Below are 13,118 nucleotides of genomic sequence, written 5' to 3'. Positions count from 1 at the left end.
TTGCTGAAAAGTAGTATTTAAAGGGACTATCACAAATTAAATGTCCTAGAGAACACTAAACCAACAAATACAGTTTTTGTTCTTGAATATTGCAGGAGTAGAAAACATCCTGACTTCTCCACCTTTTACATTCCACAGTGATCATTTAGGCTCATGGTCTCAAACAGCAGGAAGAGTATGCCCGTGGGTCTTGGTTTCTAGCCTTGCACTGTAGTCTGCTGTGCTGTCAGGACTGTGGTTATGGCTTTGTTAATGTTAAGCTGTATATATTACTAATGGCTGCACTGTTAGCTTAGTTTTATTTTACTTGATCATATAGTATTCCTTTAACCTTGAATTTGCCATTACGTAGATGTGTGCAAATTGTCATCACAAGTGAATAGAGCAAAATACCACATCATGTTTCATTTATTCCTCTAAACACTTCAAAATGCTCACCCCAACGACAGCAAACCACCTCATCTTGTTTTTGAAGAGTTACTTAAAAGTTAGACACCATGTTTCACACTTACCTCATTTCTTTATGGACACTTGGGATCTGATCTAAGGCCATTCGGTAGAATTTAATAGCTTTGGAATAATTCCTCTGCTTTAAATAAATATTTCCCATATTCACTTTCAGTCTTCCTAATTAAAAAAAAAAAGAGTATAAACATTTTCATGTTTGTACTTTTCCTATGATAATATAGATAATCTTAGCCTATATTCTTTAAAGCTTTTTTTCAAGTTAGGAAGCTTTAAATGTTTTAAAATTTATTATGTATGTGTGTGCAGGTATAAAGGCCATGGAACATATGTGGAGGTCAGAGGAAAATTTATGGGAGTTGGTTCTCTCCTGCCACTTTCTAGGATCTGGGACTAAACTTAGGTCATTAGTCATATGTACAGAGTGTTTACCCACTGAACCATCTCACGGGCCCAGTTATGAAGTTTAATACATAAAATTCTAACATCAAAACAGTACGCCACTGACTTAACATGACTAGACAACTGTCTCTATTACAAACTCAAGTGCACTGTGCTAAGGAAAGCATGAGACAGGAGAGACACTGGTATAAGCACTTGCTGTGTATGCCTGAGGGCTGATTCCAACTTGGAATGCATAGAGGAAGAAGAGATTCCAGTGAGCTGTACTCTGTCCCCTCAAGAACAGCATCACATGCATGCATTTGTATTTACACACATATACACCACAGACCTTTTAAAAAGGGATGTGAGTCATTTGTAAATTACTCAGTAATGCTACATAAATTTAATGTTATTAGAAACTCTAATAAACCTTAATATTACAACAAAAATGATATAATATATACACCCATCTCGAGAACATAGTCACAGAAGGAAAGAAGCACCACGCTTCCTCCTTCTGATGATGATGGAATAAATGTTATTTTTTGAGTCAGGGTCTCATTATGTACCCCTGGCTGTTCTAGAGCTTCCTATGTAGACCAGGTGGCCTTGAACTCAGAGATTCTCCTGCCGCTGCCTCTGATGCTGGGATTACAGGCATGTACCACCTCGTCCAGCGCAGAATATATTTTTTGTTTAGCATTAGGCAGTTAATTTCATGCCAACTGCATTTCTTCCTATATTCATATGGATTTTCACACATAGTATCTTTAAGCAGGACATCACATCATAAATATAAATTTACTTAATAGATCACCTTATTATAAAAAAGCATAGTGAAGAAACATAATTAACACTATAAAAGAGCTACATATCTATCTATAGACACCCACCTGCATTGCTAAACATCTTATTTTTCACTATAACTTGGTATGTGTTTAGTGCTTCTGCATACATTTCATTAGCAGAATACTGACTTGCCAAGTTGAAAAGAACCTAGGAAAGAAACATTATAAAAAACACATAATAACCATTCTAGGCCCCATACACTTGCAATCATTCCAAAGTTAAAACACCTGCTGGGCAGTGGCGTGCACACCTTTAATCCTATCACTCAGGAGGCAGAAGCAGATCTCTGTGACTTGAGGCCAGCCTGATCTACAGAGGGAGTTCCAGGACAGCCAGAGGAATACAGAGAAACCCAGTCTCAAAGACAAAAAACAAAAAACAAAACAAAAAAGCACCAATAAAAACCCACTTGAACAAAGCTACTGTCTCAAGCTACTCAGTCAACCATGTCCAACTACTCTGCACAAGGAAACAGATGACGGAGAGCTGTCCTCTAACTTCACTCAACTTTCTATGTATGTTTGTTTCGTTTGCACAGTACCTGTCATTCAATAATCTTGAGAAGGCCCACAAAGAACAAATGTGCACTGCTAGTGTTAATGGCAGAAAAAGAATAGTCAAGAAAAGGACTATTTTGTCACTTTATAAATAGAAATGAAATATCATGTAGAATAGCCCAAACAGTAAAGTGAATCAGAAGAGTTTGTATAACACCATCTTTTTCTGAGTGAGGCAGGCTCTCACTATGTAGCCCAGGCTGACCTGGAATTTGATATGTAGACTAGAATAGCCGTCAGCTTCCAGAGATCTGCCTGCCTTGGCCTCCTGAGTGCTGGAACTGATGGCATGTGCCTTGATATATTTCAGATGTTTCCTTTTCCATTTCTTTAGCATGTGAGACTCTTTAAACAGCAATGTAAATATCAAACAAGCATCTTTTCAGCATAAACACACTTTGTGGAAATCAAAGACATTGGTTTTCCCACTGTCTTCATATAGTCTCTGACTCAAAAATCTACATTAGCATCTCTCTAAGACAACCCTGGGTAGCATAAACATTAACAATGCTTGTAAACAGAGGTAAACAGACCATGAAATTAACTAAGACAAGAAAGGACTGGGAATGCAGTTCACGATGAGATGCTTACCTGGCACTCATGAGGCCCTAGGCTCAATTCCCATCACAGAAACAAAAACAATTAACTGAATGACTAATTAAACAAAAGAGTTCCTATGCAAGCCACAAACAAAAATGTCTTGCAAACGACATAAATTAGCCCAATTCTGAATACAGAAGAAACAATCAAATTGTAAAAAATAAAACTGGGCAAAACCAAAAATACCAGGAGAAGCAAAGGAAAGGAAGGGAAGGGCTGCTCAACGGGTACAACATTACAGTTATAGTGAGAAGTTAGGAGTAGCTAGGCATCATGGCACATGCTATAATCCTATCCCGTAGGAGGCTGAGGCAGGAGGATTAAATTTGAGGTCAGTCTGAGTTGTGTATTAAGAAAGAGTCTCAACAAAATAAAGTTGCAGTGTTATTTTGTATCAAGAGAACCAAAAATAATAATAATATACTACGTATCTTTAAATGCTATAAGAAAGGAATGCGAATGCTTTTATAATAAATGATCAATGTCTGAGAACATAGATATACTTAATCTCATATAAGCATTAAACGATGTATACATCTGTCAAACTGTCACATGGTACCTGTGGTAGTTTACACAAGAATGGCCCGCCCTTATCTATTTGAATGCTTGGTCGGCAATTGGTGGAACTGTTTAGGAAGGATTAGGAGACGTGGCTTTGTTGGAAGAGGTGTGTCACTGGGGGTGGGTTATAAGGTTAAAAAACTCACAAGCTCACCTCTCTTCACAGTCAGCTAAGTTCTCTTGCGCGCTCTCTCTCTCTCTCTCTCTCTCTCTCTCTCTCTCCCCTCCCCCCTTACTCTCTCCCACTTGTGGTTGCTGTCTCAACAAGAAGACTTAGCTACTTTCCAGTTCCGTTCCTGCTTGCCTGCTGCTATGCTTCCCACCATGATGGTCATCCTCTAAAACTGGCCCAGATTAAAAGCTTTCTTTTATAAGTTTCCTCGGTCATGGTGTTTTGCCACAGTAACAGAAAAGTAAGTGAGACAGTACCCCATAAGTCTGTATCAATTTTATGATTTGGTGAAAAAGAAAATCCTTTCCCAAAGGCTCCAAGAGGGCTGGAGATGAATGTATAGAGCACTTGACTAGCATGTACAATACCTGGGTTTGACCCTTAACATTAGAGAAAGAAACAACCACACAAGGACGAGGAGACCTGGTAAGCACGCAGGCCTAGCAGGCACGCCAACACTTACGGAGTAGGTTAGGTCCAAGTTGATATTTTCTGGACTTGTGACTTGCTCTCGTTGTCTCACCAGGACTCTCTCTTTTCTTCCTGCATCTTTTGCCTTCTCTAAGGCCTGAAATCAGACTTATACTTGTTAAGACAGGTCTGCATTCGCCAGCATTTATGCATCTGTATGATGCACCCTGAATGCACACCCCACACATCAGATTCCTCTGAATGCCCTTGCAGCCTCGTACAAAATTCCCCAGAACACTGTTTAAACTGGAGGCTTAGAACTGCCTGTGAGGTCTTGTGAGAAAGGGTATATTTACTGCAAGTTAGCATTGTACCACACACTGCATGCCACCCTTTGGACTTCATCATGCCTATGTAACCTTTTCCCTACCAGTTCCTGAATGTTTGGAAACTTTTATTCAATCTTTTTTTTTTTTTTTTTTTTTTGGTTCTTTTTTTCGGAGCTGGGGACCGAACCCCGGGCCTTGCGCTTCCTAGGTAAGCGCTCTACCACTGAGCTAAATCCCCAGCCCCACTTTTATTCAATCTTAAAATGCAAAGATTTGGATAAATTTTGTTTGACTTTGGAGATGCTTAAAATTAACAAGCTAAAAGATAATTATGGCCCAATATTACAGAGAATGTTTAGCTTGGATCCCAGCATACTCACAGTGCTGTGGACCCTTTGTTGATCTCCACAAAGAAATATAATAAAAAGCTTAAGTCCTGGAACATGGTACTTGCATGGTCTGAGGTTCAAAGTAATGTAACAAACCAAACTAAAAGAAAAGATTTAGCAGCCAGGAGTTGGTGGTGTGATCTTTAGTCCCAGCACTATGGAGGCAGAGGCAGGAAGATTTCTGGGAGTTTGAGGCCAGCCTAGTCTATATAGTGAGTTCCAAAAAAGCCAAGACCATGCAGAAGAAGCAAGCAAGCAAGTAAAAACAAACAAACAAACAAACAACAACAAACAAAACAAAACAGGCCTGGTGGCACAGTAGTTGTGTGGTAAGCTCACAAGTTCAAGGCCAACCCAGGCACTCAAAATAAAAATGTAAAGTCTACTGTGGATACAGTTCCATGGTAGAAAGGGCTTAGCTAGCATGCACAAAGCCAAGGAAAGGAAGGGAAGGAGAGGTTTATGTTAAAATGTGGTAATATTTTATATTCTGAAAATATCTCTTACAACCTAAGAGACTGGAATTTTTGCTGGACCTCACAGCCAGAGTTAATGAGAGACCTTAAGTCATCCTGGCCGCCATTGTGCCAGCCCCATGGGTCTCAGTGAGGTGAGTGACTCCAGGATGGGAGACAAGCCAATTTGGGAGCAGATTGGATCCAGCTTTATTCAGAATTACTATCCATTATTTGATAACGACAGAACCCAACTAGGAGCAATTTACATTGGTGCATCATGCCTTACGTGGGAAGGACAGCAATTCCAGGGCAAAGCTGCCATTGTGGAGAAGTTATCTAGTCTTCCGTTCCAGAAAATTCAGCATAGTATCATGGCACAGCAGTATCAGCCTACACCAGATAGCTGCATCATCAGCATGGTTGTAGGCCAGCTCAAGGCTGATGAAGATCCCATCATGGGTTTCCACCAGATGTTTCTATTAAAGAACATCAATGATGCTTGGGTTTGCACCAATGACATGTTCAGGCTTGCCCTGCACAACTCCAGCTGACCTCCTCCTGGCCAGATAGTCACGCTGTTTCCTCCTCCCTCTTCCCAATCCTATCTCCTCCAGATGCTCCAAATATCATACACAAATGAGCAGGGCTGAGGTGGAGTGGGTGCAGTGTGCATCTGTCACCATGGTATTGTGCATGATGTTGGGATGCTAGACAGTTGTATCTGACAGGAAAAGTTTGTGTTGTAGCAGCACATGCATTGGAAAGACTTAAGTAATGCAAAACATTGTCGGTTTTTGGGGGGCAGGGGGCAGGGCGGCAGGGGGCAGGGGGGGCAGAGAGAAAGGCAGGCAGATTTTTGTGAATTCGAAGTCAGCCTGGTCTATAAAGTGGGTTCCAGGACAACTAAGGCTAAACAGAGGAACCCTGTCTCAAGGGGAAAGAAAAGAAGGTGTGTTTGGCATGATGGCTCAGGAGTTAAGAGCACTTGCTACTATTTCAGAGGTCTAGGGTTTGGATCCCAGCAACCACATGGCAGCTCAGTCTGTAATTCCTGTTCCAAGGGATCCAACATGCTTTTCTGGTCTTCACAGATTCTGCACACATGTGATAAACATACACACATAAAGGCAAAACATTCATACACATAAAATATAAATACACCTTAAAAAGGTATGTCAAAATTATATAATCATCCAATTGTGATATAAGAATTTGTAAGGCAAAATTCTCAAAATAATTACCTTACTCAAACAAACAAAAAAAAATCAAACGTATATGAATATTTAAAAGTAGATACAGACATCTGCATATATTTTACTATCTGAGTTCTCCTAGTTTACCGACTTACCAGTTTTAAGTCTCCACAACTGTTGGCAATACAGCTTTCTTCCACCAACTCATTTACTTTCTTCTCTAACTGTCTAATCTTTTCTTCTGGACTGTTGAAGAGAGAGTATGATTTAAATCATCCAACCACTAAAATCTATATCACAAGTTACTTTCTAACATTGCCTATTAAATGCTATTACACTTTAAAAATAGATTTCAAATAAGGATATATGTAGAATTGCTTTTTTTAAAAAAAACCATACTATTGTGCTTAATAATTATATTAGAGAATTATTAATAATAAATAAACATTAAAATAAAATGAAATCTATTTAGTGTCAAGTGTAATAATCCCACATAGAACTAAATGCTCTAACAATTCCACTTACTTCTCATAAAACGCTTGATGTGAGAACTATAATTATATTTTACTGAAAAAGTGAATTAGATTAGAAAGTTCTGCGGAGAACACAAAACCAGTAAGTAGTGGAGGGCAGACATAGACCAGTCAGGCAGGCGGGACCACCGCAGCTGCATTGTTGCTCCAGGCAGAAGAGGCTAGTTTCTGAGATCCCGTGAAGAAGAAAACTTCCCCTATAGCTAGGAAAACTAAAGCTCATAAAAGAGATTTAAAATTATTTATGAACATAAAAGTGTTGTAAAGAAAATTTCTAAACAAGTGCCAGTTTTAAAAAAAAAAAACTAGGCTCCAGGGCCCCACATAGTAGCACGGGCCTTACTGCCAGAACCTGGGCAGCAAAGGAAGCATACCTCTGACTTGGAAGCCATCCCAGTGTACATAGAGCATTCCAGGCCAGACAAGGCTGCATAGTGAGACCCTGCCTCGCAAACGCACAGGCACACACACAGGTGCCAAAGCAGCCACATTTGAAAATAATGTTAATGTTGATTTGCTACCATTTTCTTCCAGGGAAATCGTGTAACTCTTAATGTACACTGATAACTAAATAAAATCCCACTGAAGTTACACTACTAAATTTTCCTTTGAAAATATATTCTTTCAAAATAACATAACATTCATAATCCTGTTTGGCCTTGAAGAGAAACACTGTTCACAAAAAATTAGACCACAACTTCAGTCAGCTAACAGTTCATGGATTGCATGACTTCACATGACTATCCCTAGATCTTTAATCCTTTCCTAAGTCCAAGATCTGGGGATGAAGTTTCATCAGTCACTGCTCACACAAGCTAACATCATGTATCTAGGAAGACAACAGAAACTGTGCGGCAGCACAGAGCCTTGCCTACCTGTCTTCATTTTTGGCTTCCAAAGGAGGAGCAGGGCCCCTAGACTGACCAAGGGGGTCAAATGCAGAGCCTGAGACACAAGCCAAGAGTTTCAGTTTATGATCCAGCAAAGTTGAAGAGATCTTGTACATATTAAGTTACCATTGATTAAACAGTGTAGGCACAATAGGTAAGACAGCTAGTACACCTGTACCTACACACTTATATAAAAAATTGTGTGGGAATTGTTGGGATTTTTAACAAACATGAAACTATAAATGAAACTTACAGATTAACAAACAAAAACAAAATAAATTATTCCCTCAGTATTCACTTTCTTTCTTCAGAGATCTGTATTTCTGTGAATTCTAAAATTATCAAGCATGTAAGGGATAATCTGGAATTAGCTTTATCATTTTTATTCATGTAATAAACATTAATTTTGTTGGTTTTATTTTTAATTATTTAGCTTACATATTCAAATAATATTTTCACCTCTCATTTTTAGGATCAAGTTCTAACTTACACAAACCATATTCTAAGTGCATAGCTCAACATAACACATGATGTAACCACCACCCCAGCCGAGCTGTAGCACAACTGCACCAGCCATTTCCTCTTAGTCATCTGTAGAGCAGGTTCTCCCAGGCTAGACAATAGGTGGCACACCTTTCTTAGCCTCCCAAGTGCTGGGGTTACAGGTGTGAACCATCACAGCCAGCTTAACCCTTTTCTGTCTTAGTGGATTCCTCTAAAATCATGGTGTGTCTTACAATCAAGGCATGCTTGGCTATATTTAAAACGGAAATGATCTGCGTATACATGGGGTGAGTTCTGGAGGAATGCACCAACCTCGCAAAGCTGCCTTGGAAAAGCCAGCTGCTCTCACCGCCGTCATCGGTCGAGCAACTCCATCCTTCAAAGAGCAAGAATCATTTCAACTTATTCTTGAATGAGAACTATACCTACCAACAACTCTGCATAACACACATCCTACTTTAGCCCTGACTTAATAGCCATCCCCTCGTGTCTTACTTCTGCATCCTTATGCAACCCGACTCTTCCTCTGTCCCCTCTAACAGTTATTCTCTTGGCTTGAAAAGAACAAACTAATTAGCTTATGTGTCAGCTACTCCTGCACTTCTGGCTGGTTTCCCATCCGCCACAAGAGAATGCACAGAGATTGCAATGGTAGCTCAGGAGAACAAGTTCCAGCTACTTCAGAAGGGCACAGCATCTCTATGACAACTTCAACAGCCTCTCACTCGGGACTGGAGCATACTAATCCAAGAAAGCATACTTCTGAAAATTCAAAACCCACAATGAAAAGGTGTTACTATATAAGTAATAACTTTGTTAAAATACAACAAGAGGAAAAATCTTTCATAATAAACTCTACATCACAAGACAGACACAAATAAACCACAGGAGCAGACTGACCTGAATAGTCCCTGTCATCGGCCTTCCCATTGATGATGTCAGGGATGTCTTGGACTAATAAGCAGAAAAACAAGTTAAACACATTCCTAAAATAGCTACTTGCAACTTTACAGATAAAACTGTAGGCATCTCTTATTTTTTTCTTCTATCTATCCATAAGCACAAACAAACAAACAAAAATGTTCTATTTGTCACCTAATAGTGTGGTATCAATTTACAAAGCTCTTATCATTTGTAAATCAAGTTCTATTGGACTCCGGCATCTATCTATACTCGGTCTGTGACTGTATTACAAACACCATTGCATGGACAGTTGTGACAAAGACCATTTGATCTGCAAATCTGAAAATATCTGTCCCTTCTTGCTTCTGACTATGACGCAGGACCAAATGCAAACATACCCTCATGCTGATCTCCTTACAGTGTAAAGCAGTGCCATGAAGGCAAACGCTCTGGACCTCTGGGGCTCTGAAGCCATTTTGCTGACCGTGGAGTGCATGGTCATAAAGATTTTAAGTTACTCTGCCTCAGTCTTTCATTCTTCTACCATTTCTTTCTTATTTTATGTAAGCCAAAACATATTTTGGAAAGTTAAATAGGGTTAAAAGGACTGTTACTCTAGGGAGTTTAGAGATTATTTTCCCCAAAGGGTCAATAAAATAAAACTCAGATATACACTTTCTTAAATTTCATATCTTCATCTATTAAATGGTTAAGTTCTTATAAACACTATTATGCTTATCTAACATCTAATTCATGTAGAACTCAAGAATAGGATATATATATCAGAGTCGGTTATATTATGTAGAAAACAGGAATCAATCAGCAAATAAGGTCTACAAATAGAAAAGAATAAGATATAGTTATAAATAAATCAAACTTCCTGAACTAGCTAAAGCTATTGCTCACATTAGACTGTTTATATACAGGATTATGGATTGACACAGTACAAGTTATTTAGAACTGTCTTGTATGAACTTACATATATTTAAGAAGCACCTTAATGTTTTAGGCTTAGAAGAACCTACCCCATATCCAGTAGCTATGGGTCTGCTGACAGCTGTGCTTGGTATCTTTGCAGTTACCTTGGGGAGGAAAGAGCATCCTTAGCAGGACTCAGATTGTGCTACACACTAGGAAATGCAAAGAGAATCATCACTAAGGAAGTCTGCTGTAGTCAGTGGTCCTCCCCAGGAAAGAGCACACTAACTGGTTATCCGGTGCCAAATGGCTACACATGCAAATAGCATTATACAGACAGAGCAGGTTCTATATAGAAATACATATGTATATACATATATGTGCATGCAATAACAATGAGTGAAAAAGAGCCCATGAACTTGAAGGAGAGTGGGGTAGGGTAGATGGGAGGCTTTGGAGGGAAGGGAACAGAGAAATGTTTTAATTATAATCTCAAAGAAAGAAAGATGTCATACTTAGAATTTATTGCTTAAACACTAGGGAGTGCAGTTATTGAAAGTGCTGAGGAAGAGACTCAGTTTGGAATTCATTTTAAAGGGAAGGGACTTAGGAACGACTTGAGGCCCTAATAAGCAAGCCCAGTCTTCATGCTTGTGTCTACCACTCATTCAATGCATGCTGCATACTTGGTACCACCAGCCACAGACCCCAGTAACAGACCCTGGCTTTGGAGTCTGCGGGACTTGAACCCCAGTTCTCCCTCAACTATGTTTAAATCTTTGAGCCCAAATTTCATCAACTTTTAAGTAAAAAAGACGCTGCATGCAAAGGTTACAAATTACATTTCATACAATAGGAACTAGAATCAAAAGAGAGCACGTAAAAGTGTCCTGAACATATTAGCTGTTCGTCATTCAGAAAGGAATTCTACTTCTTGCTATACTAGACTCTGGCTTTACAATTCCTCCCCACTGAGAACAACTAAAGGACTGAGACAAAAATGTTTGTTAAAAAAACAAGTTAGGGTTGGTGAGACGGCTCAGTGTGTAAAACCACTTGTCAGGCAAACCAAGAGCCCCGAGTGTAATCCTGGGAACCATGGAAAGTGTAAGGAGAGAGAGACTCCAACCAGCACTATGTGCACATGGTGCCCACGGGTTGGGATAACTGCTTTGTACACTGTGAGAAGGTGTCTTTGTCTCAGTCAGTTGTGACTGCTGTACTGGCAGAGCTGAGTACTGGCTAGCTCTCTCTCGTGTGGCTAGTCTTATGGTTCATCACCTGCCGCAGTGGTTGGTAAACATACACCTTCCTTGCTTGTTCATGGTCTTAACAAAGAGCTGATGGCCAATGCTAGGCAGGAAAGGGAAGGCGAGACTTTCAGGCTGAGAAGGGGTTTCTGGGAAAAGGAGCAGAGGAGGAGAATTCACCAGTGGGACACAGAGGAGGTTGGGTGTAGCAGGAGTGTGAGAGAGAGGTAACAGGCCATGTGGCTGGATGTGAACTAGAAAGCTGGGTTAATTAAGTTAGATGAGCTAGCTGAGATGTAGCCTAAGCTATAATAAAATTAATAAGTCTCTGTGTTGTTATTATCTGCTGATGAAATCCCACTATACCCATGCAAGCTCAGACCTCCTTTGTGCTCTCTGTCTCTCTCTGTCTCTCTCTCTCTCTGTCTCTCTCTCTCTCTGTCTCTCTCTCTCTCTCTGTCTGTCTCTCTCTCTCTCATACACACACACACACACACACACACACACACACACACACACACACACTATAAAAAGCTGTTTGAATGCACTGGAGGAACTACTAAAGTAAGACATAAAATCTTTTTTTTTTTTTTTTTCCGGAGCTGGGGACCGAAACCCAGGGCCTTGCGCTTGCTAGGCAAGTGCTCTACCACTGAGCTAAATCCCCAACCCCAAGACATAAAATCTTAAGATAGGAAGAAAAGGAGCCTGCACTGGGGCAGCTCTTGGCCCTCAAGGCTTCTTTCCATTCCACAGGCATGATGGAGAAGCTGAGGGAAACCCTGACATTCAAACTGAGGTAGTGAGTGCTGGAGGAGAGGGCCTGCCAGAGAGACAGCCGAGTAACTAAGCCTCCAGGCTTTAGTGGGCCAACTAAAAAGGCTACTCAGTAAAGCCGGAAGGCGGACAGAAAGGAATAAAAAAAACCTGGGAAGAAAGCTAGAAAGCATCCATATAGTGGAATACCAGACAAGTCTGCCCATGCTTACTTGGTACATTCAGTGAGTCAAACAGAAGACCAGCAGATTTAGCAGAAAACTGGGAACAATAAGAAGGAATGAGCCAATGTGGTGGGTGCTACACCCGTGATCCTGCCTGATACACCAAGTTTAAAGCCAGTCTGGCCTACATTAGTGAGACCCTATCTTTAAAACAAAACAAAAGCAAAAGAAAAGAAAAACAAACAAACAAACAAACAAAACCCCACAGGAATTAGGTGGCAAGTGGGAGGGGTGTGTGTCTAAAAACAACAAAACAACGCAAAGCCCTGGCATTGTTAGTAGTAGTAAAACTGGTTTATGTGTGCATGCATAAATTAAAGTAGACCACTTAAGAAGCAAAGAACAGTCTTTCAACATTTAGAGGGAAGAAGTTGATTCTTTTTTTTTTTTTTTAAAGGAAAGATTTATTTAATGTATTTTAATGTATGGGAGTACACTGTCACTGTCTTCAGACACACCAGAAGAGGGCATCGGATCCCATTACAGATGGTTGTGAGCCACCATGTGGTTGCTGGGAATTGAACTCAGGACCTCTGGAAGAGCAGTCAGTGCTCTTAACCACTGAGCCATTTCTCTGGGCCCTAGGAAGTTGATTCTTAATCGTATACTACACACATAAAATTAATTCAAAATATACTGAAGACAAAAACTACAAATCTCCTGGGAGAAAATAACAGAAGAAAAACTGACAGCCTTAGCCTTCACAATGATTTCTATGACACCAAAGCCTGACAAACAGGACTGCACTGAG

At 40.1% G+C, this 13,118-nt stretch overlaps 1 protein-coding gene and 1 pseudogene across 15 annotated transcripts in view; one reads left to right on the top strand and one right to left on the bottom strand.

Moving 5' to 3' along the window:
• Ift88 (intraflagellar transport 88) overlaps positions 1–13,118 on the bottom strand; it is a 94,901-nt gene that overhangs the window by 70,528 nt on the left and 11,255 nt on the right. For all 15 annotated transcript variants that reach the window (XR_015638020.1, XR_015638022.1, XR_015638018.1 and 12 more), the window contains 8 exon segments: positions 10,224–10,280; positions 9,196–9,249; positions 8,608–8,671; positions 7,777–7,846; positions 6,524–6,614; positions 4,052–4,156; positions 1,743–1,845; positions 513–627 (listed from right to left, as the gene is read on the bottom strand). Coding sequence is in view for 7 of the 15 variants with exons in the window: in XM_087585685.1 (XP_087441811.1) it covers positions 513–627; positions 1,743–1,845; positions 4,052–4,156; positions 6,524–6,614; positions 7,777–7,846; positions 8,608–8,671; positions 9,196–9,249; positions 10,224–10,280 (659 nt within the window). In the remaining 8 variants the exon portion in view is untranslated.
• LOC148000971 (nuclear transport factor 2 pseudogene) lies at positions 5,343–5,811 on the top strand (annotated as a pseudogene).

Source organism: Rattus norvegicus, chromosome 15, assembly GCF_021556685.1.
Source record: "Rattus norvegicus strain SHRSP/BbbUtx chromosome 15, alternate assembly SHRSP_T2T, whole genome shotgun sequence".
Lineage (NCBI taxonomy): Eukaryota > Metazoa > Chordata > Mammalia > Rodentia > Muridae > Rattus > Rattus norvegicus.
Note: the sequence above shows the minus strand (reverse complement) of the source record. Positions and strands in the feature narration are given on the sequence as shown.